We start from the raw sequence: 22,807 nt of genomic DNA on the forward strand, positions 1-22,807 counted from the left end.
ACCTCCTTATGCAAACATGACCCTGTCCTCAATATGCTGTAAGGCAAAATATTCATACAGTAGTCACCGTGAGACCAATAAAGAATAAGATAGGAGGGACATAAATTATTGCTCTGTTTTACTTCATATTTCACTCAGTAGTCTTTCAACACACACACACACACACACACACACACACACACACACACACACACACACGTTCAAACACACACACACACACACACGCTCAAACACACATACACACACACGCACGAATACGTAATGGCTATACATGTGAAGCAGGGACATTATTTCATGGTGTCACATGTTTTTAGGTAAGATGAATAGATCAACAAGGACAAGCAGAAATTGAAGGAAGGGGCAAGCAAGGAAAAGGGGAATGAAGGCAGGTAAATGGGGTATGCATATAGGAGTCAGGTGAGGCAATCTGCATTTTAATTGCTGTTTTGTCTAAATGTGTTTTTACGACGCCTCTGTTGATGTAATCCTTTGTGACTTGCTGGGTTAATGCAGGAAGGGTGAAGTGATGAATGAATGTGTACAATAAAGGGAGGATGGTTTGAAGTCACAGGGAGACTGAATGAAGTGAACTCATCACAATGGCACTGGGGGACTGTTGTGCTGTGTGGATTCAGTAGCACTTGCACACTCATGGGTCTGACCTTGGCAGCCTCTCTTCCCTCTTCGTCTCCCTCCACCCCTACATGTTAACCCCCCACCCATACCCCTTCTACACACACACACACACACACACACACACACACACACATACACACACACACACCCACCCACCAAACCCCAACCCCAACCCCCAGCCCCCCAGGGTCCCACTCAACCTTGGCTAATTAGCTCATGTCCCCGTGGCATATGTTCAACACACAATTTATCCACAACAAGGACATTATAACTGCAGTGTCCCGCCTCTGCATTGCCTCTCGCTTGCTCCATCATGTTACTGGCACTTTTTTTGTAGCGTGTTTATCTGTATTTGTAGTTGGAATGGACAGGTATGATTTTCATGAAATCAGACCCTGTTTTTAACGTTAATTATATCAGCAATAGCCAACAATGTATTTACATTCTGTAATTACCTCTCTATACTGTAGTTTTCATCATTAGTGTAGTCTGCCATTCACGCATTGGATTCATATCACTCTCCACTGTTTAAGACTGGAGAGTGGAACTTTTACATATAAATGAATGTCTGTTGCATTCAAGCCCTCACTACACGAGATCACACTTTGCTGATTAAGCCTGAATCTCTCTGTATTTCACAGTAGACAGAGTTTTCAAAACTTCTGGTTGACATTCCCTGATCTGAAGCACCAGATGCTTGTAACACAGAACCATGTGAGAAGTTAGCCTCGGAAACTGTTTGGGTCGGTACTCTATGGGCAGAACATGCTCACTAGCCACTTCTGCTGGCTGAACGGCTAACTTCCAGTTGGTTCACTGCTAATTTGAATGGGAATAAAATAAAATAAAACAAAACAACAACTAGAATAATAAAAAACCATTTAATCATGCAGTTCTTCCAGACTTTCCATGTTATTAGATCAGATTATGATCGTGAAACGAGTCATATCGCAGAGGTTGTGTGACACTCAAAATAATTTATCCACCATTTTACAGCCCAACAGTAATGACGGTGTAGGTGAGACTGAATCTATGATGTACGCATTGTACGCATGTACACATTGTTTTTATAAATACTCTCACTGCCAGAAGAGGGAGACAAAAGTCCCGCACTGTAGCTTTAAGTTGCTGCTAAGGCTAATGGAATATTTCCTACTAGTTTAAATTGAAAGTGTTTAACTGGCAGAAAGTAGGGTGGCTTTTAGTGTGAAGCAGCCACAGGAAACAGAGGTTGGCACTGACCGAAACTGTTCAAGAAAGCGTCTTCAAAACAATGATCATTTTCTGCTTTTTGACAGTGTATCTCTTTTAAGTAATGTGGTGAATAATAAGAACAAAGGGGAGCAGCTGCAGTGAGCCACAGGTAACCGACTACACTGTGACCTGCTGACAGATACACCAGCTGCTCAGCAGAGTATGTGGTGTATCTGCAGGAGCAGGAGTCAGTAGGAATGTGTGCTGGGTGTCAAATTCAACATATTCAGAGTAAGACACACTTTTATTTAGACATTATGTGTTACTTTGAAAACAAGGCATTCCAGGTCATGTATGCTCCCTAAACTATCATTACTGTAAAAATTGTGGGTTTTAACACAACACTTACATGCTACTCCTCGCGAATAACCAATCCAAGGTGGTTTGAACTTACTAAATGTCAAAGTGACTGAGGCACCATGAGGTACTCTCAAACCCTCAATACCTTGTGTGTCTCTGGAGTGCCTCTAAAACCCAACTGATGTGAATTTTCTGAAATCCTTGTGGCTGTATTTATAAAACCCCTTCAGTCAAAAATACCTAATAATAAAAAATAAAAAAAATTACAAAGCCTACAAAGCCTATTAGCAGCAAACCTTGCTTCTAAATTGTAAGGACTATAAGATCACTAAGACAAAATTACAAGAAGTCCTTCAAGTGGCAACTGCAGGCAGCCTGCCTCGTTACTGGGTCAATGTTACAGTTTTCTCAGTTGCTTTAGCACATTTCTCAAAACATTCTTTAATGTTCTCAACACTGAAGATGCATTTCCCAAAACAGCTCATACATGCAGCAAAACACTATAATTAACCTATAAAAAGGCTGAAACTCACCCCAAACCTTTAATTCATATTTAAAAATGAAGCCATTGCCACCAAAATGACACATTCCTTTGACATTGTGTAAAAGGTGGCCATAATGTTTAAATGTTTAGTCAGAATGAGAGTGGACTATATGTGTCCCTCATCTCCTTTTCCCAAACAGCCTAGTCCTGCGTGTTTTCACTGACACTGAATGCCTACTGTACCAGACCATTATTGTTCTGAAGCTGACTGCTATTGTGTATCAGAGTGAATACTCCTCACTTCAGACACTGAGTTCAAGTGTACACCGTTTCACATTCCACTTTATAAAGCAAAGGAGCACTTACTGTAGATTTGCATGTAATGTGAGGAAAAACAATTTTATTTTGCTGCAATGATCACACAACACAGCACACAGAAAAATAACTGGAAATTGAAACAAAACCTAGCTCTGCAGTAGTATAGCATAATAATACAAGTTACAGTGCTGGGACTGCCTGGTCATATTTTTTCCCCTCAGCCTCACACCTCATGCTCTCCCTTGCAAAGCAACAGAGGAAGAATTGTCTTGCATGCCGCAAACCCTTCTCTGCATGCTTCTGCTGTTACGTCATCACAAGCAGCATCTGTTGCAGCAAGCAATGATTGTATGCTTAATACAGTACCTCCATTGCCCGAGTCCAATGGTCCAATATTCATCTGAGCAGCCTCCATGTTCACAAACTGTAGTAACTCTTTTCCCTCATGCTTCATGAATGTGTTTTACACTCATGACAGTTTACACCTGTAAGCTAACTGGACAGTATGTGCCATTGGTTGGTCTAAGAAGAAACTGTCTGTTCCTATGTGATTTTTAAGATTCACCTGACTCACCAGACTTATGAAATATGGGTTTGGTAGATTGACATTTAGATAGACTATTCTGTATGTGATGCATGTGCTTACTCAATGAAAGAATTGTAACATTTTTGAAAGTAAATGAATTCAACTGAGAACAATATTTTTTTAATAATAGTTGAAATTGTAGAAAATTGTACTTAGTCATGTGCCTAAATGTGCTTAAGCATTTGCAATTGGTGACAATGAATGAGACAAAATGTGACAAAATGTGAAGAATTTCACTGTTTTGACAACTTCAACTGTCATTCAGGAAGTGAGCCAGAGCAACTGAGAAAACCTGTAAAATGAGTCCTTTGATGAGAGCAGTGCTGTAGTGCACCCATTTAACTGAGTATAATATGACAGAAGAAACCCAGCAGATCTCTCAGCTATTTTCTTATTCAGATAAAATGGCATAAACACCCTCTCCAGACCCCACATAGTCTAACACATGATAAGGTTGAACAAATAAAGCTGGACTGTCTATTAGCATCACCTCCCAGATGGATGTCATTGAGTTTCATTATCACCCCTTTTTTCCACCCACAACTCAGTTTTAATTTGTAACTTAACTTAATACCAAGTAGGAAGTCTTTATTTCTGCTCTTTTGCCTCTCTGACCACCATGCATACATGTCTATATTGCTGCAGCAAGGTAGAAACAAATCTTTTCAGCTGGTATTCAATTATTCTTTTAATTGAAAATATCTTCCCTTTCTGTCGTTCTTGACAACATGAACACTTGAACTGAAAATATGGCAACTGTATTTGTAACTCTTAATTTTTTTTTCTGGTGAGTTTACCAACTGAGACTTTCCCTAGTCAAATGAAGGAACTCCTTCATGTTACCTTTACGTCCCCATTGAACTTATGTCAGATTGTTCGCACATGCTCACAAACGGCCTACCATTCCATAGCCTTTGCTGCTAAGGTTGTTCCACAGGCTATTTGTCTTGTCCAATTGCATATTTCAAATCAAATTCAGGTTTGAACATATACAGATGTATCTGAGAAGTTTAGATTTGAGTAAAGAGGGGCCCTTTAAGAGACAGGTGCTAAACTGAGAGGCTGTACAAATGCAATAATATACTGTAAATATAGACCTGGAGATGTGCAAGAGCTTTCTTCTCCTCTCTTTTTACCAAGTAGTTCACTGATAGCAATGAGGTCAACACCACCCTTCTCTAAACTTCGGCTTTGTCTTTATCTTTTCACAAATGTGCTTTCAGATGTCAAAAGGCAACTGTTGTTATGGGGGTTTTTGTGGTTTGTTTCATTTGCTGGTAGTTTTTGTTGAATGTGGAGCAAATCAGTCACAATGCTCATTTTTAATTTATAATTTATATATATTTATTTTAAAAAGCTTTGTTGTTGGTCAAATTTGTCACATTTTTATACTTGAATTAATGAATGTTTGACATTGACTGAATACACTAAACCTGCAGACATTTTCAGTACAACTGAATCTTAGAAGTAACTCCAAAATTGATTTTTTCTTTTACTTTTCACTAGCATCACCAAAAGACAAAATAACACTATGCAACATGACACTATACAACATATCTTCATCCCATATAGGCTTTAATAGCAAAGTCATTTGTTCCTGGCCTAAAAGCTAGCATATCTACTGCTTTGTTTGCTTTGAGCTGGGTGACCTTGTGTTTACACCAACCTTGAACACTGTTACAAGAGGAGAGACAAACAGACTATGGACCATCGTAACACAACAGTGTGTTAATATGTGTGTGTGTCAGTGAGCGGTCCACAGCTGAAGTAAACAATGAACAAAATGTTTGTCCAAAGAGAGCTTCTGTGTATCAGTGAGCTGTTTCCATTGCCTGACCAGGTTATTACACATCATAAACATACAACACTGGTGAGCTGACAAATGTAAAATCTGTACATCTGATGCCAAGACAAGACCCTCTACGAACAGAGGCAGGGGTTACAGCCTCACCCCATATAGAACTTGCTGTTTTCATGTGACCAAAAATCCATATTTGACAATAAAGTTATCTCCATGATGGCTGAGATGTATTTCAAAGCTTTGGGAAGAGCTAGTATGTTCTACAGGTGATACAGTACATGATACAGCGATGATTCAGTACATGTATGAACTAATCTTTAACACCAGATCTTCAAACTGGACTAAGAATCATCTTCATCACTGACTGAATCAGTGGTTCTTACTAGTATCTTACTATCTGGTTAAAATATCATTAACAAGACAGTCAAGGCACAAACATTTATTATTATTATTATCATTATTATTATTATTACCACTGAACTGAAGACAGTCAGAATCAGTGATGTGTTTGCACACTGATGCATCTACTGAAGTGCATTTGACCTGTGATGCAATCAGTCTACTCCGTCAGTCCCAACAAATCTTTGAACTGAGGAGAAGAGCACAAATCAGTGAAGCACTTCAACTCTGCTGTAAGGCTTCACCTGAGCATCTGTAGCTCTGTTATTTCTTTCAGTTTGTTGATTGATATCTTTAAATAATCTCAAAAACTTCTACTGATATCATTCTTTCACTATGATATCAGAGCTCATCTTAGAGGCTGCAGCTCTGTGTCTCTATACTGTTTGGGCTGGGAGTTTCATGATGAAATGATGCCTGACAGTTACAAGCAGATCAGTTGGACAAGCTGTGGCTAATTTAGCTTATAAATACAGCATACAAAAAGAATTACTCATCAGCTATTTGAAAAGGGGAGGGATGAGATTATTAGGATACATGTTTACTGTATATAATGTCAAAAGGTGATAAACGTTAGAATTGATTAAAGTATATTCTTCAGAGATAACATCAGCTGTTATTTACTCTTCAGTTTTTCTTTTAAAAAAGGACCTGATGAATTAATTCACTGTGGGATGAATTTACACCTATAGTGATTTCATTCTATGACATGTCAGAACTGAAAAAGCTTATAATGCCTGAAATTCAAATATGATAGTAATTTTTTCCAATGAAAACTTCTGTCATTCATCACTGACTCCACTACTGCTGTTGGGCTGCAGCTAGTTGACAACATAACACAGCCTGAAGTTGAGGGTTCCTAGATGATCAAGTCAGCTATCTCCCATGAATCACTCTTCACTCTATTATATTAACCCACTCTTTGCAGAAAACACACCTGACACCTCCAGAGATCTTACAGTAATGTTATAAGAAGTTTAAATGAAATATTGTTTGAGATGGGTAAAAAATGTTGGTAGGAACAATTTATTTTTTTATACATAAACTACCCATCTATACCAGCACATACAGTACTATTGGGTGGTGCCTGTCTCTTTGTCTACACTTTTTGTCAGGTGGACCCAAACACAACCCAAATATAAACAAGTAAAACCAGATTACCTAAAGGACTGAACAGAAATACAACACTAGAAACCAAGAGAATAAAACACAAAAATCCAAAACCAATATGTCCATGACATTTATTGGCTCACAAGACAATAATAAGAAACGGTCCCTGAAAGGATAGAATTGAACATCACACCAAAATGAGAAACTTTGTTCCAAACACTAGCCTGGAGAGATATGATGTTATTCCAGACACTTGAGAAAATCAGGGAAAATTGTCTGAGTGAACCCTTTAGTGAACCTTTTGGCAACAAGATTTCTAATAGTACTTCACATATTTCTCTATTTCTGTTCCGTACCAGTGACTCAATATTTCTAGTTGAAATATAGAGACACTTTGGACAGACAGCGCAGTCCCTGTGTGATCCATAACAGCATGAGCAATGCCTAAAGAGTGGTCCGTTTAACTAAATTTCTCTAATACTATGGACTCTTGGTGATGCAGCACTCAGGCCTTTTTAAATCTTTTTGTTTTTATATTCCTACTTGTGTCTTGTGTCTTTCTGCATTTATCTTAAATGTTGGGCTGTTTTTATGATCGAATTATTATTTATTTTATATCAAATCAAAACTAAGTTAAAAAAAACAAAACCTGTTCATTTTACCTTGCAGTTATCCAGCACATCTAAAGCAAACTTGTCTTCTTTCTTCTTCTCCAACACACAAACACACACACTTTCACTCTGATGTAAGTTGGTGACATGAGTCCTTGGAAAGTGCAGTATTCAATTTGTAACTATTATGGAGACAAGGACACAGTCCTTTATGTGAGCAGCCACAGAGAGAAAATGGAGGCAGTCACTATAGCAACCGCCAGAAGAGCGCCCAACAAATCAACAAACAATGCAGTACAAGACTTTTCCAGGGGAGCCATTTAATGCAAAGCCTTGAATCATACAAAGTTGTCCTCTTATGTTTCTGAGACCTGTCTTTGAGTGTCTGTGGGTGTTTGGTAAAAACCTTGTGTTCTTCTCTACACTTGTGTTTCAAGGCCGGCTCAGTTGAATGTGCCAAAGAGCTGTCTTCTTGGGTCATGGCAACCTCAGAATTTCATTTGTGTGATCAACCTTCAGGAAATGCTTACTGCTGCAAAAGCAACAATACTCACTTATTGAAAGCATTTTGTGTATTTACTTGAGCAATCTGCACTTATTGAAAAAGTTCAGTTTCAAAGTATTAGTTGTAGAGATGGAAAGCTAAGTGGATACAATTGCAATTTGTACTTTTCAAAGGAGAATTTTTAATTTCCGGCCAAGTCTTCATAAAACTTCCATACAAACACATCACATACTGACAACTTGAAACTTTCTTTTACTGGCTCTTGACTGTGTCTCTTTCCTCCCCCTTTAACTCCTGCATGTTGCTCTCACTTTCCCATGCCCCTTGTCTGAGTGAGTAACTTCCTTGGTACTGACCTTGATCTAAATTTCAGGAGCAGCAGCGTGGCTGATTCTGTCTGACTCTGACTGTCTGGGTGTCATAGCAATGCGTTACAGAAGGGCAGATTACAGACAGACAGCATGCATGTGAACAATCGATATCTGTGTACTCATAACTTGTTTTTGCATATTCCTGCATAGTATTTCAGCACAGACTACTATGACATGGGAGTTAGAGGAGGGAATTGAAGCAAAGGATTTTTCCCAGTTAAATTGGTAGAACTTAGAAATGTATAATACTGGAATGTGACAGTTGTGCACTCATATCTGTAAGGGTATGTGATAGGGATAGGGTTGCAAGAGGGCCTCCCCATACTGAGCCATTTTAAACTGGGCTCAGGACCAGCAGGCACTGGGCCAGAGAAAGAATCTGCTCCCTACCACAGAAAACTGAGAGAGTGAATCTGTAAAGCTGATGACTCAGTATACTTCATTTGATGGTACATCGTCTAGAAAGGTTTTTTTTTTTTTTCAGTGTGTTTAGTATACAGCATATAGCCAAACCCCTTAAAGTGGCTATAATCAACATTTTGTGATGATTGTGATGCAATGTGAAATGTGAGGGACATCAATTGTATTGACAGAGAATAATCACCTGGCTCTGCAGTTCTGCTCTGTTTTTTTTTTTACACAGCTTTATATTGAGTTTCAGCTTATTGTTTAACTGTCTGGCTGCAACTTTACTGTTTTGGTCCCCCGTCACCACTCTCATAGTGTTGTTTTCAACCACAAACAACTGCTGTCAGAGAAAAAGCTCTTAAAACTCACTATACATTACCTGCTCAGCACCAAAATGTAAACAGACACAGTTAGAGACTAGCTGGTGGACATAGTGGAGAATTTAACAGTTAAAGAGACTGGAAGTGATTAAGACCGAAAACAGAGCTAGAAAGACAGTGAATGCAACACCTACATTCATCAGGTAGACAGACACATAATTGCAAATGATTGATAATATTAGTAATTAGTAATATAAATAGTAATAAATATGATTGGGGGAGGGGGGGGGGTAGTCAAAAACAGTGACCTCATTTAGGATCCTGGTGGGTATTGAGGGTAGATGCTCATCCTGAGCTTCTCAGTAATAGTCCGGTGTATCCGGTACCGTCTTCCAGAATGCAGCAGGGAGAAAGGGCTGCTATACAGGTGGTTGCGATCCTTAATGAGTGTCCTAGTCATAATCTTGCAGTCAGGCAGGGTAGAGCTCTGCCTATTGTATGTTCAGCCAAATTAATAACTCTTTCCAGGGCCTAACAGTCCTGTTCTGTACTGTTTCCGTACCAAGCAGTGATGTTCCCCCGTTGATGGTGTAGGAGTAGAAATTCCTCAGTATTTGAGGGGATACCCAGAACTTCCTCGGGCATCTGTGGTGAAACAGTCTCTGCCTTGCCTTTCTCACCATTGAATCAGTATGCAACGCCCAAGTCACCAAGGTACTTAAAGCTGGTCACCCTCTCCTCTGAGGTCCTGTTGATATTAAAAGGGCATAGTTCCTTCCCTGCTTCTTCCCAAATTCCACTATTAGCTCATTAGTCATGCTGATGTTCAGGATCATGTTGTTGTGCTGACAGCAGCGGGTCAGGTCCTCTCCTTCCTTCAGGTAGACCTTTTCATTGTTATCTGTGATTGGATTGAAACTGGTTGTAATGTTGCAAATCGCGCTCATAAGTACACAGCTTAAACTCAAGAGTCCAGCAGATGAATGTGAAAACAGCCTTCTAGTGTCAAACTCTGCACATACATCATTATGCACAGTGAAGCTCAAACATCCAACTGTAGGAAGAAGAAAAACATGTTTTTGAGTGGAGGTGGGCGTTAAGTTTGGAAAAATCTTCTTATTAATTTAAAGCATTGTTTTGATTATTAATCAAGTTAGGCTTACCTGTTTGATCAGTTAATTCCTTTTACTGTATCTTACTGTCTGTGGCTTGTTTCATTACATGTATTTTTTGTGCTTTTTTGTGCCTTAGTTTATTTAACCGTAGTGCTGAAATGCTTTCCCATGTAAAGCACTTTGTAACTTTATTTTAAGACAAGTTGTATACATAAAATATATCATATATCATAGTTTGTATAATTATAATAATATTGCTAATTTAGCTCAAATCTAGCCTGATACATTTGGTATCTCTGGACACTTTTGGATGTATATGAATAATACATTGCTGCACAGTACAAGCTGGGCGTCACATAATGTATACTTTCATATTCCACATGCTCTGTCAGAAGGACAGATGATGGGGCAGAGAGCTACTTAAGTACATCTTGTATATACTGATAAACAAAGGAAGAAAAGGGAGGACCCATGCAAGAGAAACTCAACTCTCTACGTTTGAAACAAGACATAATGTAATCTCTCCTTGAGACGGAAGGATTTTTATAACCTGCGCTGGCTGGGCCTTGAGCAGGAGAAGAGACAGTCTGAGTGAAGGCTGTTTATCCCGCGGTGTCCTTGATATAAACATGTGAAAAATCTCTCTGTTTTCTCTCTCGGCTAAATCAATACAAAGACATTCGGCCTCTGAACAATGTTGTGGCACTACAGCAAAAGTTTTTCATCCTGCCTCCATTCATAGCTGTGTCCTTCAATGCAACAGAGCAAGCGGACACAGAGGTCCTGTTTACTGCTGGGTTTCGTGCACTCAGTGTCATCCTTTCTCAATACCAAAGCAACCTTCTATGAAAACCATTGCGTGCCAGCATGAGACTATAGGTTACCACGCCAACACTTTCTCAGTCTATGCCCTACATACTGTAAGTCAAAACTTATTTTTCATTTTTTCTCATTCATCCTTGTTTTTTTCTTTCTGGATAAACTCTCCTGTAATCACTTCTTATTTCCCCCCAGAGCCCCCCCCCCCCCTCCTCCCTCCTCCCTCTCGTCCTTCTCTCTCACTTAGCAGCCAGCCCTAACCTGTGCTCCCTCTTAGGAGCAATTAAGATAAACCTCTAATTCATCTGCTTTATCCAGACCTGTCTTTCTCAGTCTCTCATTCATTGACCTCCACACTCCTCCCCTCCTCCCCCTGCTACCCCCCGCCACCCCCCACCCCCCCATCCTCCTTCAGTGACAGAGGCAAGGAGAGCATTGAGTCATGACATCATAATTCACCAGCTCCTGTTTTCACGGTTAAATCAATATCAGTGTGTCCGAGTCAAGGTTGGAGGCTGGCCTTCACAGCTCAGCTCTTCCTACTTCTTTCTCATAGAAAATCATATAAATTGTCCCTAAAATAATTAAGCCTTCAGAGCCGTCACTGGCCTATATTTTTACCAGCTCCTGTCTGATAAACAGCGCTGCCAGAGAGTCAAGGTAATGCTGAGAATAAAACTGGGTTCTGATTTCTTGACTGTGTTTTCCTCCCTCTTGGCTTTTTATTCTCTCTCACAATTAATAACACAATCCATGTAATTAATCAATCCTACTGATCATTGCTTGTTATCTTTGATTTTGTGCCACCAGGTTGATATTTTGCAGACACACATTGTGCATTAACTTTTCACAGGTGAGCAAACAAGATGAAAAGTGTGTATTGTCTGTTTTAGAGTGGTGTATCTTGAATATTTGAGCCCTAAACGGTGTGTTTAGGGATAAGTGTGTGTGTGTGTGTGCACTTTTGTTACTTGTTTGGGACCTTTTAGACAAACACTGACCTTGTTGGGACCAGTAATCCTTATGCCCAATCCTAATGAGGCAAAAATGCTGACTGTATGCATTTTTAATATGCCATGACTTGAAATGTTTTAAATTGTATGTTTTAAGTATGTAATCTGTGTACTCGCCTTTTTCTTTCTTTCTGTTACTGTATGAAACTGGCAGGACTGGAGTTGTAAACTAGTATTAGTTATAATCTCTATATGCAGAACATCAGTACTTCAACTTGTTTGTAAGGAGTGGAAGTGGTACTATGTTCACTTGCATTGTCAAATAAAACTGAATAGAAAATAAAATAAAAATATCATCTGAGGTCCTGGTTAGGATAAGGGGTACCGTGTGGGGATTTGCCTTCCTTATTGGGACAAAAGGGAGTCCCTATAATGTAAATCATTAATTTCAGGGTGAAGACGAAGAAGTTAAGGTTACTTTAGGGTTATGTTAATGTTGGGGTAGGCCTATAGATTAAGGGTGTGCATGTGGTAAGGGTTAGAAAATACATGTAAGTCAATGTAGTGTCTTCTGAAGTGATGGAAACACGAATGTGTGTGTGTGTGTGTGTGTGTGTGTGTGTGTGTTTGTATGTGTGTGTGTGAGAGAAAGAGAGAGAGAGAGAGAGAGAGAGGAGGAGGTGGAGAAAGAGGAGGTGCCTGAGCATGGGAGGCGGAATATGCAGAGAGTCTGAAAAAGCTCTCAGAGCGCGGGGAAAGACGGGAGCTAATATAAACGTGCTGCCCTTCACTCGGGGCTATCAGGGGCTAAGAAAACAGCGCTACCTCTGAGCTAACCTCCAGCGCTTCAAAGACAGCGGGACGCACGGAGCTCCGGCCCATGCAGAGTGGCCAGCCACCATGGCCATGCTGGAGGGCTGCCACTGTAGAGGTGCCAGCGGCCGAAACAACAGCAGCATCCTCTACAGCATTTTGAAGAGTGACAGTTTTGCAACAACCGAGGAGCAACAACAACAACAACAACAACAACAACAACAGCAGCAGCAACAACAACAACAACAACAATCTCAACAACAAACACTGCATAACTTGTTCCACAGGACCTCCTCCAACGCAACCCCGGCTTCCCCGCAGGAGCACCGGCAGCAGGCTTGCTCCTGCGGCTCCACTCGGCGCCGAGGCATCCTCCGCTCCCCGCAGGTGACTTGCAAAGCAGCTTCGGCGGTTCTGGTGAAGACACTGCGCTTTGTGAAAAACGTCCCGTGTTTTCGTGAGTTGCCGGAGGACGACCAGCTGATGCTGATCCGGAGCGGCTGGGCGCCCCTGCTCGTGCTGGGACTCGCACAAGACCGGGTGGACTTTGAGACCACGGAAACTGTGGAGCCCAGCATGCTGCAGCGCATCCTCACTGGTTTACCGGACAGACAGAGCGAGGTGCTCGCCGGCCAGACCAGACCGACAGCCGGGGTATCTGTTGTGGATATCGAAGCGATCAAAGCCTTCCTGAAGAAGTGCTGGAGTGTAGATATCAGTACGAAGGAGTATGCGTATCTGAAAGGAGCTGTGCTCTTCAACCCAGGTAGGTCAGAGCTGTCCTAACTTATTTAACACAGGTGGCACAGAGCTGACGTGCACATGAATGTAACCCATGCTAGATTAATAATAGTTAATCAATAGTCTATTCATAGTTTACTTGTTTATTTGGGATGGGCATGTTTTAGCAGCGACTTGTGTATAATTTGATGGATGGTGCCATGAATCTACTACTGAGTTAGACTTCACTATTTGATTTATTGCATCTTCCAACTGACAGCTGTCTGTAAGCCATAAACAGTTTTTTTTTTAAAGGCAACCATACTGAACTTTATTTCCACTCTTCTCTCTCCAGATCTGGAGGGTCTGCGCTGTCTCCAATACATCCAGTCTCTGCGTCGGGAGGCGCACCAGGCTCTGAACGAGCACGTCAGGCTGATTCACCGCGAGGACACGACACGGTTCGCCAAACTGCTCATCGCTCTGTCCATGCTGAGGGCTATCAGCCCGCCGGTGGTCGCTCAGCTCTTCTTCAAACCCATCATAGGGACGGTCAACATTGAGGAGGTGCTCAAGGAGATGTTCTACGGGAAGTAGGTCCAGAGTCCACAACGGACACAGGTGAATTCAGCAGGTTCAGCTGCCAGATGGACTGAAATGCTCCAAGCTCTTATTGATTAAGAAGGCAGATGAGGAGGATAGGGACTGCATTTACAACTACTGTTTATGGGAGATCTTCATGGACTGTGAAACGACCAACAGGAGAAGGAATATGGAATGTGTGTGTGTGTGTGTGTGTGTGTGCATGAGAGAGTGAAAGAGAGAAAGAAAGATGTTGAGTGTGTTGAGGGCTGAAAATTGTCATGACAGAGGAAAAATACAAAGCAGCTGCTGGAATTCATAACTTATTTGTTTTTATATAAACTATTTTTCTATAATAAAGAAAACACTGAATTGTTTTTAACCTCCCCTTTCTCTATATGTGTGTGTCGGTGTGTGTGATATCAGCTCTGTCATTATTGACCCACTTTGTGGTGTGAAATCAGTCTTAGAAAGCATCATGCAGGAGATAATAAGTCTCAGTACGTAAGCAGTGATAGCTACAGTGTCCTAACAAATCTGACTTTACCTTGAGAAATCTGAGTCACACTGAATCACATCAACTACTGTTTACATAACTCAATGATAAAGGTTTATTACATCAACTATGGATGGAGATGAGTATGTGGTGGCCCACACAGATGTCTATTGTCCCCTTTGTCACATTGCAGGTAGAATGGAGGGTTCAACTGTGACAGTGTGACTTCTAAACACAGGTGAAATGCCATGTTAGACCACCAGGGTGCAACATTATACCACCTGCTGCAGTTGGGCTGTGCATCATACATCACTCCCCATCCACTGATACAGAGAGTGAAAGAGACACAGACAGAGGAGGTCAGAAATGGTGGAGCAAAAATGCCTCAGGTAATGTTCTACCTGTCCCTTCAACTCTGGCCATTACAGTGTGAAATTTTGACGCAGCCTAAGATGCCCCTGGTTTAGTGTGTAGTGTAGTGACTCCCTGGTTTTAAAGTGAAACCAGTTCTATAGAGACCAATATGATGAAATGCGTGTTTGCTTTGGACAGTGGGGCAACAACTTCCTTTGGTTACAGTACAGATAGCATGACCAAATGTCTTTATGGAGGTAAAGTCTCTGGAAACCTGAGCCTATATTTATCAAATGTCTAAGAATTACATAAAGAATGAGCAATAAGACACGTTTATCAAGTGATTTACTGCTACTCGTAACATTTAAGAGCAACTCTCAAATGACCACAATTATGTGCAGAGAAGGATAATCAGAGATATGGATTGACTCTACATTTGCCATATTGCACAGTCTTTTCAGAAAATCTTAATGTAGTATATTATTCTACAGAATCTTTAAAAAGTAAATTTTATTTGTGTGAGATAAAAATATAAATATAAATGTGAAAATAAGGATGAAATAAAAGGAAACTGGCTGAAATGGAATACAAATTCAGCTGCAAGACATTTTACTGTTGGAGGACCACATATGCCAGAGAAATCATGTAATAATAAGAATTTAGTAGCACACTAACAAGTGCAGACAATGAAGATGGTTAGAAGGCTGCAAGGTGACTTCAAATAAAATCAATGCCAGATTTATTCTTGTTTCTTTGTGAGCATCCCTGATAAATGCCAAAAAAAAAGCCTATCGAGCATTTAAAACAGTAATAGGCTAAAACTGCTCCATTCTTGAGTTTGTGAGTAGGAGTGAAAATGAAGGATTTTCACTTTCATCTTTTACTTGAGGCCAAAATTGTACTTTTAGCAGTTTGATAAACACAAACTCTGATTCCTGCTTCCAACAGCTATACTATTCAAATCACTGTTCAAGGGCCAGATGGCCTGTACCTGTGCTCAGTCCCTGTGGCTTTGTTTTGGCCCGATCTTACAAAATAACCTGGGCGGGAGGTAACTACTTTACATTTATATATGCCCCAGTCTGCTGATTTTTGTATTATACTCAAACAAAAGAGAGGAAGTGTAAATGAGATGGAAAGAGAAGGACAGAGCTCGACACACAAAAGAAGAAGAAGAAGAAAAAAAATTCCAGTCAGAGAGCCACTGGACCATGAAATGACCTCTTATTCCCGGTTAGACCTTAAAACTGGGACCACTGCCATAAGTGTGCAACAGCATATGGAAGCTGAATGTGTGCATGTGGTGTGTGTGTGTGAACTGAGAGGAGTGCGGGTTGGGAAGTGGTACACAAGCAACATAGCCTTATTGAACAGTATTCTAATGGAAACCAGCCGTCTCATATGATGCAGAGTGAGAACGATGGCACATTTCACAGCCTGGTATGTGTTCACAAAAAGCCTGCTTGAGTAAAGCTTGCTGGGGAGCTCAGCCTCCACTAATGCTCAATATTGATTATGGACTCACCGGTGTGGAAGCCTTATCTGCTAGAGCTCCTGCTGTTTATGACAAACAAAACACTAAAAGTGGAGAAAATTGCATTTCCAGGAATGTTATCTCTTTACAGTCTAGTTTCTTAACAAAAAGATGTTTACAAGAGAAACAGATTTTTTTAAAAGTGTGCCTCAAAGCAGAACAATGTCTCTATGCTAGTTTTATTCCCTCTCAGAACAGAATAACCCCATTCAACTAAAATGGACTGCCACTGGAAGGAGGTGAAGACAACAATAAGCAGGGACACAGACAACATGAGATACCAGCTGGATGGCATGAGCATGTTACTGATAACTCTCACATACCTCCTGGTGGTTTGATGAGGCATTGCAGGAAAAAGGGAAATAAAGTCCACACACACACACACACACACACATATACACACACTCGCACATATGCCACTGTGGACTTTTCTCTAAAGATATGCTTATTCCTGACTATCTCCTCTACCCGTTCCCTCTCGATGGGGCCTATTTTCTCTCCAATTAAGTCCTTAATTGCTCTGGGTAATAAAGAGTCTATTAATCCAGTGTCTGCTAATAAAACTCCAGCTGTCTGGCAGGAGGCTGCCAACACGCAACAGTCACCAGTTCTACTTGTGGTTGACAACATGTTGTGTGTGCGTTTGTGTGTGTATGTGTGTGTGTACGCCTCTGGTGGCATCTTTATGAAAAGAACCACAGCCAATGAACATTCCAGTGGTTGTGGTTCATTTATTTTCTTATTGATGCTGTTATAACTGTCTTTCGGGTTTGTTGTATTTACATAGTCTAAAACTCTCTGAGCTTTACAGCCCTTTTTGTGCACCCTGGCACCAACAAAAATGATCTTTATTGTGACAAACTCTGTCTTTAGTCCCTTTCTCCCTTCCTCTGGCTTTAACTCAGTGTGTCCCAGTCTGCTTCTTTTGGCCCAGTTTCTCTTTTTCTCTGTTCTCTCTTGGGATTGACAGAGAATCAGCAAATGTGCTTTCTCTTTCTGTGTTTACCAGTGTTCAATCACAAACACCCCTTGTGCGCAGTGTGAATCCCCATGAGATGGCACTCTTTGGCAGCACTCAGCCTCCATTGTGTTTATGTCGCCGAGCGAAAGTCAGGCATCGAATGAGGCTCTGTGGCTTAAAGCTGAAATGTTTCTCATATCAGCACATTTTTTAAGGTTTATCTCTGTTTGGCATTTGTGCTCCTGTCTGATAGAAGAGATAGACAGGAAACATGGGGAGAGAGTGACGGGGCTGCCATGCACTAAATGTCTCTGGCCACTATCTAAGCAGGGAAATTGCGATTACATGGTAGGAGTTCTAGACCATTAGGCCACAGAGAGCCCCCTATCAGCACATTTAAACTGTCAGATTCCCCTCAGCAGCTCTGTCATTACGCACTGTCTAAAAATGGACCTTTTCCCACTGCATTAATGTTCGGCTGTTAAGGATAACTGAGTAATATGTTTCTTGAAAGGCTGAGAATCATTGAAAAAGAGATGTAAATATGCAGCATACATCTGGACATAAGATGGTTTCCTACTCTCCTCTGGACACAACAGATTATACCTCCCATGTTTCATCATTTGCATAGCACATTTCATAATGTCCTGAGAGGTTTGATTGGGTATCTGAATTAACATTAATTTAACTTGCTGTTGTTTATGGAAATAATCAGAGAGAGCAGCAGACAAACAGCTTGTACACACAGGCTGTCTAGAACCAGAATAGTCTTGTAGTGGTGTCTACTACAAGAGCAGCTGGCAATTGAAGGGACGGTCTAGTTCTGTGGTGCTTAGAGGCATTTCATGAGTAGTCGAGGAGAAGGATGCTTGTTCACTTTTCCTGAGCCAGATCTTTCATTAGGATCACTGATTCAAAATTACTTTTCCACCCATTAACCAATTGCTGCCACAAAAGTACTCACAAGGAGGGATGAATTTGCCACCAATCTGACAATTAAAGTGTCATCGGTATGTTGTAAGGCTGTCATAAAAAGTACTACACAAAAGGAAAACATCAAAAGGAAATCAATGCTTTTAATGTGCAGTGAGAAAGTAAGGGCAACTGATAATGATTGTGTTTCTATAAAGATAGACATTTCTTTCCAAGTGAAAATCGTGTTTATATATTTATATAAATATCTATATTATATATAGAATACATATCTATTTGCTATGCATACTCAAAAATCACACCTTCAAATATATTTAAAAAGTCTTTCAAAACACAAATGTATTATTTTCTTTCCTTAAACATGAACTATCCATATGAGCCAAAGTAACTATCAGAATGGGAATAATATTATGTTTTTAAAAAAACAAAACATTGAAAATGCTTTACTTTTGAATCAAGAACAGGACGTATTTTTTCATGTGGGGTTCAAAAGCCACCTTAATCTCTTAACAAACCAGGAACCACATTGCAAGTGTACAAAACCAGCATAACACTTATACACAAATCCCCTTTCTATGGTGGATGAAATGCAAATAGTATGACTTCTCAAGCAAACTCTTTTCTGTTATAAAAATAGAATTCTTTTTAAAATAATCTACAGATTTCTTTTTAAGGTGAGGCATTTCACTATCACTCTAAAACAGCAAGGCTGTTTGTTTCAATAGAAAATATGAAGCTTTAGAGAGAGCTCTGCCAGTCTGTCGGTCTATCTGATTGGAGAGGACTAGCACTGCCCTCCAACCGCGCCTCCTTCTCGGTCCCACAGGACGGTGTATTTTTGCCAGCTCCTCCTTCTTTTTGCATATTCTATGATTTTTTAAAAGAGAGTTTCCTTTTAAACTAGATACACCTTTTACAGGTAAACAAAAAGAAGTTTCAGCTCCCCGAAGCTCCTGAAATGTCCAGGCAATTCCAAAAGTGTTAAAAAATTTAAACTACACAAAGATTTAAAATCAAACAGACAAAACATTAAAAAAAAAAACAAAACACAACAGTGCAGGTACGTGACATACTGGCTTTCCAAACAAGCATGTTGAAATAAGAGTTAAAAAAAAACAAACTAAAAAGAGAAAACAATAAAAATATACAACTCTGTATAACAAGTTAAAGCAAAGTCCTACAGTAGAGAAGGCAACAAACATGATTGAATAAAAGAAACAAAATAACAAAACAGGAAAACACTGATGCTACAAATAAATTCAAATATATGTACAAGACCCTGTTTTCCTTTTGTTTGTATGTATGCACATATGCGTGTGTATGTGTTTGAATGTGTGTGTGCACAATTGCCATAGTGTGTTGGTTCTTTAATGTGGAGTTCTTGCGAGTCTGTCTCTCGCTAGTTGTTGAAACAGTATGTTATCATTTTGTTCATAAATCTCCTGTGGTTCCACATAGAAAACATCCCTTGTGATGGAGGCGCTGTCCACTTGAAAAAAAAACAAGGGAGACAGAGTCCAAAAACCTGCTGTATCTCCACGACTTGCTGCCAGTTAACAACGAGGAACCAAATGGATCCAAAACCCTCTGTAAAAAGCCAACAGAGAGCAACACTTGCCGTACCCACGACCATTGACTGTGTTCCTAAGAGCTACCAGACTGAGCCTAGCCATTTCTGACCCTGACTGATTTTCATACAGCTGACTCTGTGTCTGCTCATCACTACCAGATGACGCTGGAGATGCTGGTTTCTCTTGGCAGCAGAGGGAGCATGGCGTTGTTAGCGTGTGCCTCCTCCAGGCTGTGCTCTCGGCTCTTCCCAGGAGGCCTCTGTCCGTTCAGCAGTGTTAGTGGGATGTTGCAGTAGGTGTGCTGGTTCCCTAGAGAGGAGAGAGGTGGCAGGGTCCCTCCTGGGGGTATGTCGTACTCGTAGCTGCGGTAGTAGTGTTTCTGCCTCATGGTGGTGTGGTAGGTGTTGTGGAAAGACGAACGCAGCTCTGGGTGGGCGGTGGCCATGGCGGTGGAGGTGGCTGCTGCCATGGAGATGGCAGAGACGGTCTGCAGCTCTCCGAAGGGGCCCTGCTCACTGACGTCCAGCGCCGGCTCATGGGTGAGCATGGGCTCTGTGCGTCTGAACGGCATCTCGTACTGCAGCTGCTTCCAGAACTTGGAACTGAGCTTGTTGCTCTTGGGGCCGCGCCACTTGATGACAGTGAGGGTTTTAATGGTATGCTTGAGAGCCTCCACTTCCTGGTAGTTCATGATGCCGCGCAACTCGGCACACTCAATCAGGATGACCTTGATCTCGCCGGTCACCAGCATGTTGCGCAGCCGGGTCTCCAGCTCAAAGATGCTCCAGCCTCGCCGCACGACATAGTTGGGTGTCATAACTATAATGAGGCGCTTACTCTGATCTACGCAGCGTGCCACGTCCTCTATGTAGGCTGCAGAGAACAAGAAATAAAGAAAGAAAAGGACAAAAATACAAAAGGTGTAAGACTAGTGAAGTAGTTGAGTTATGTACATACACCACAAGAGATTTAATGAGAACAAGGCACAACACTCAACAATGGATGGACATACAGCATCAGACACAAAACACAAGACAATGACAGGTGGCATCTTTGCTGTCGACCTGCAACATCTGATTTTATTACACCGATTTTAGTGTGTAGTGTGTACGGAATCACAGTTACTGTGTATGTATGTGCAGATACATACATATATAAATGAACAGTGTGTGAATATTTGAATGTGTGTGTACAGTGTGAAGGACTAGTCTATGCATTGCATCAATACTCTGGAAGGCAGACCCACAGACAAAGCTGGAGATGATTGATAAAGCTGCACAGTCTATAAGATTAGGCTGAGTTGCTGTCTATTGAACTGGGCCTGATATATCAGATAACATAACAGCGTCACTCTAAGCGCCTCTTTGAAACTTCCTAGGAGCAGGTAAAAATGACAGCAGCTGATACAAGAGGAAAAGACTGAGGGCGAGTACCTCCAAAGAGTCGTGTGTCATCCTGGTAATGCTCATTGGTGAGACCTAAACATAAACATTTTCACATTCAGGTCACAGGGAGAACACAGTACAGACACAGAAACATTCTCAACACAGTCGTAAAAAGTGTCCGACTTTCCTCTCACTCATCTTTTATTTCACGTACCATGTTTCCCTGATTGGACATTCATCTACAATGATTTTGCTTGGTGCTGATGCTGGCAGCACTTTTCTTTTGATTAAAGGAAAGAGGCAGCTCAGTCAGCAGGGCTCGGAGCCTTCACACATTTCCCATTGATGTTTAATTCTGTCTGGACCAGCTAGGATGTGTTTGCGTTTTATCTGTTCCACATGAAGTCTACATTACAAACACACAGCATCACTACTAACTAGAGCACACTGTGTACTACGGGCTCAGCAGAGTTAGCACGCATGAGAATATGTTCAGAAAGAATTTTCATGGATTTATAAATTCATGGATGACAACCAGGGAAGATGATAAATTTGCTCATTATATTAACCCCCAGTGCTCACTATATTACCATTTCTGTAGTACATAGTATAGGAACAGCCAGTGAAGAATGGTCTTATTTTTTTTGTTTTTTCAGAGGATATAATAAAAAAGACAGCATTGGACTGAATATTGCCCTTTATTTCTTCCCTAATTTGGAAAATCATCAATTCATCACTCGTGATTGCGGTTATACTCTGCTTGAATTAACTCAACAGCACCAAACATTGAAACACAAGACGGTGACAGTGAAAAACAACACTGAAGACAAAACAACAAACAACAAACGCTTCAAAACTATGACGAAATATTCTAAACACTGTGGCAACTACGCTACACAAAACAGTAAATGCCATTCACAGTCCAATATAATTCATCACATGACCACGGTGCTTACTTCCTGTTGGAATGAGGTCTCGATCTGGGATGAAGAGTTTATAGCCGTAATGTTTCTCCAGCACATCAGGGAGAATCTCCAGGGCAAAGCGTTCCTCCTCCCTGGTCTCCTGACTCCACTGGTCAGGGTCCACTTTGGTGTAGGACAGGTACGCATCATAGTCTTTGTTTTCTGTAAAAAGCCAACAGAGAGAAACAGCAGGGAGCGGCTTTTTTAAAAAAGATGGACTCTTTACTCCTTATGGCATAATCAAAAAATGGCTCAAAAACTTAAACATAAAATTTTGAGGACTCCACAAAAGTAGCTATTTGATTCACAGCTAATAAAACCCTTCCTATTTATCTTGTACAGCCGGCCGTAGCTCCTGTCTCTTCCCAATAAGCCCTTTCTGTTCTGATTGTCAGTTTTCAGGAAGCCTGCTGAGGGGCAGTCATATCAGAGTTGTGTTAAGTTACTGCTGATGCAAACCAAACCCAACATTTCCTGCTTACCTGCATTATATTAAAAGCTTT

General features: G+C 40.8%; 2 protein-coding genes across 2 annotated transcripts in view; one reads left to right on the forward strand and one right to left on the reverse strand.

Moving 5' to 3' along the window:
* Positions 1–12,765: 12,765 nt before the first annotated feature.
* On the forward strand, positions 12,766–14,120 carry nr0b1 (nuclear receptor subfamily 0, group B, member 1). Its single transcript, XM_053328434.1, has 2 exons — positions 12,766–13,569; positions 13,879–14,120. The coding sequence occupies exons 1-2, from the start codon at positions 12,891–12,893 to the stop codon at positions 14,118–14,120; spliced, it is 921 nt and encodes a 306-aa protein (XP_053184409.1). The 5' UTR covers positions 12,766–12,890.
* A 5,985-nt stretch (positions 14,121–20,105) lies between these two features.
* Positions 20,106–22,807, reverse strand: part of il1rapl1a (interleukin 1 receptor accessory protein-like 1a) — a 135,765-nt gene continuing 133,063 nt past the window's right edge. Inside the window, exons 9-11 of the mRNA XM_053328433.1 lie at positions 22,296–22,466; positions 21,388–21,432; positions 20,106–20,827 (exon numbers count right to left, since the gene is read on the reverse strand). Of these exons, the coding sequence (XP_053184408.1) occupies positions 20,106–20,827; positions 21,388–21,432; positions 22,296–22,466 (938 nt within the window). The remainder of the gene's footprint in view (positions 20,828–21,387; positions 21,433–22,295; positions 22,467–22,807) is intronic.

Source organism: Scomber japonicus, chromosome 11, assembly GCF_027409825.1.
Source record: "Scomber japonicus isolate fScoJap1 chromosome 11, fScoJap1.pri, whole genome shotgun sequence".
Lineage (NCBI taxonomy): Eukaryota > Metazoa > Chordata > Actinopteri > Scombriformes > Scombridae > Scomber > Scomber japonicus.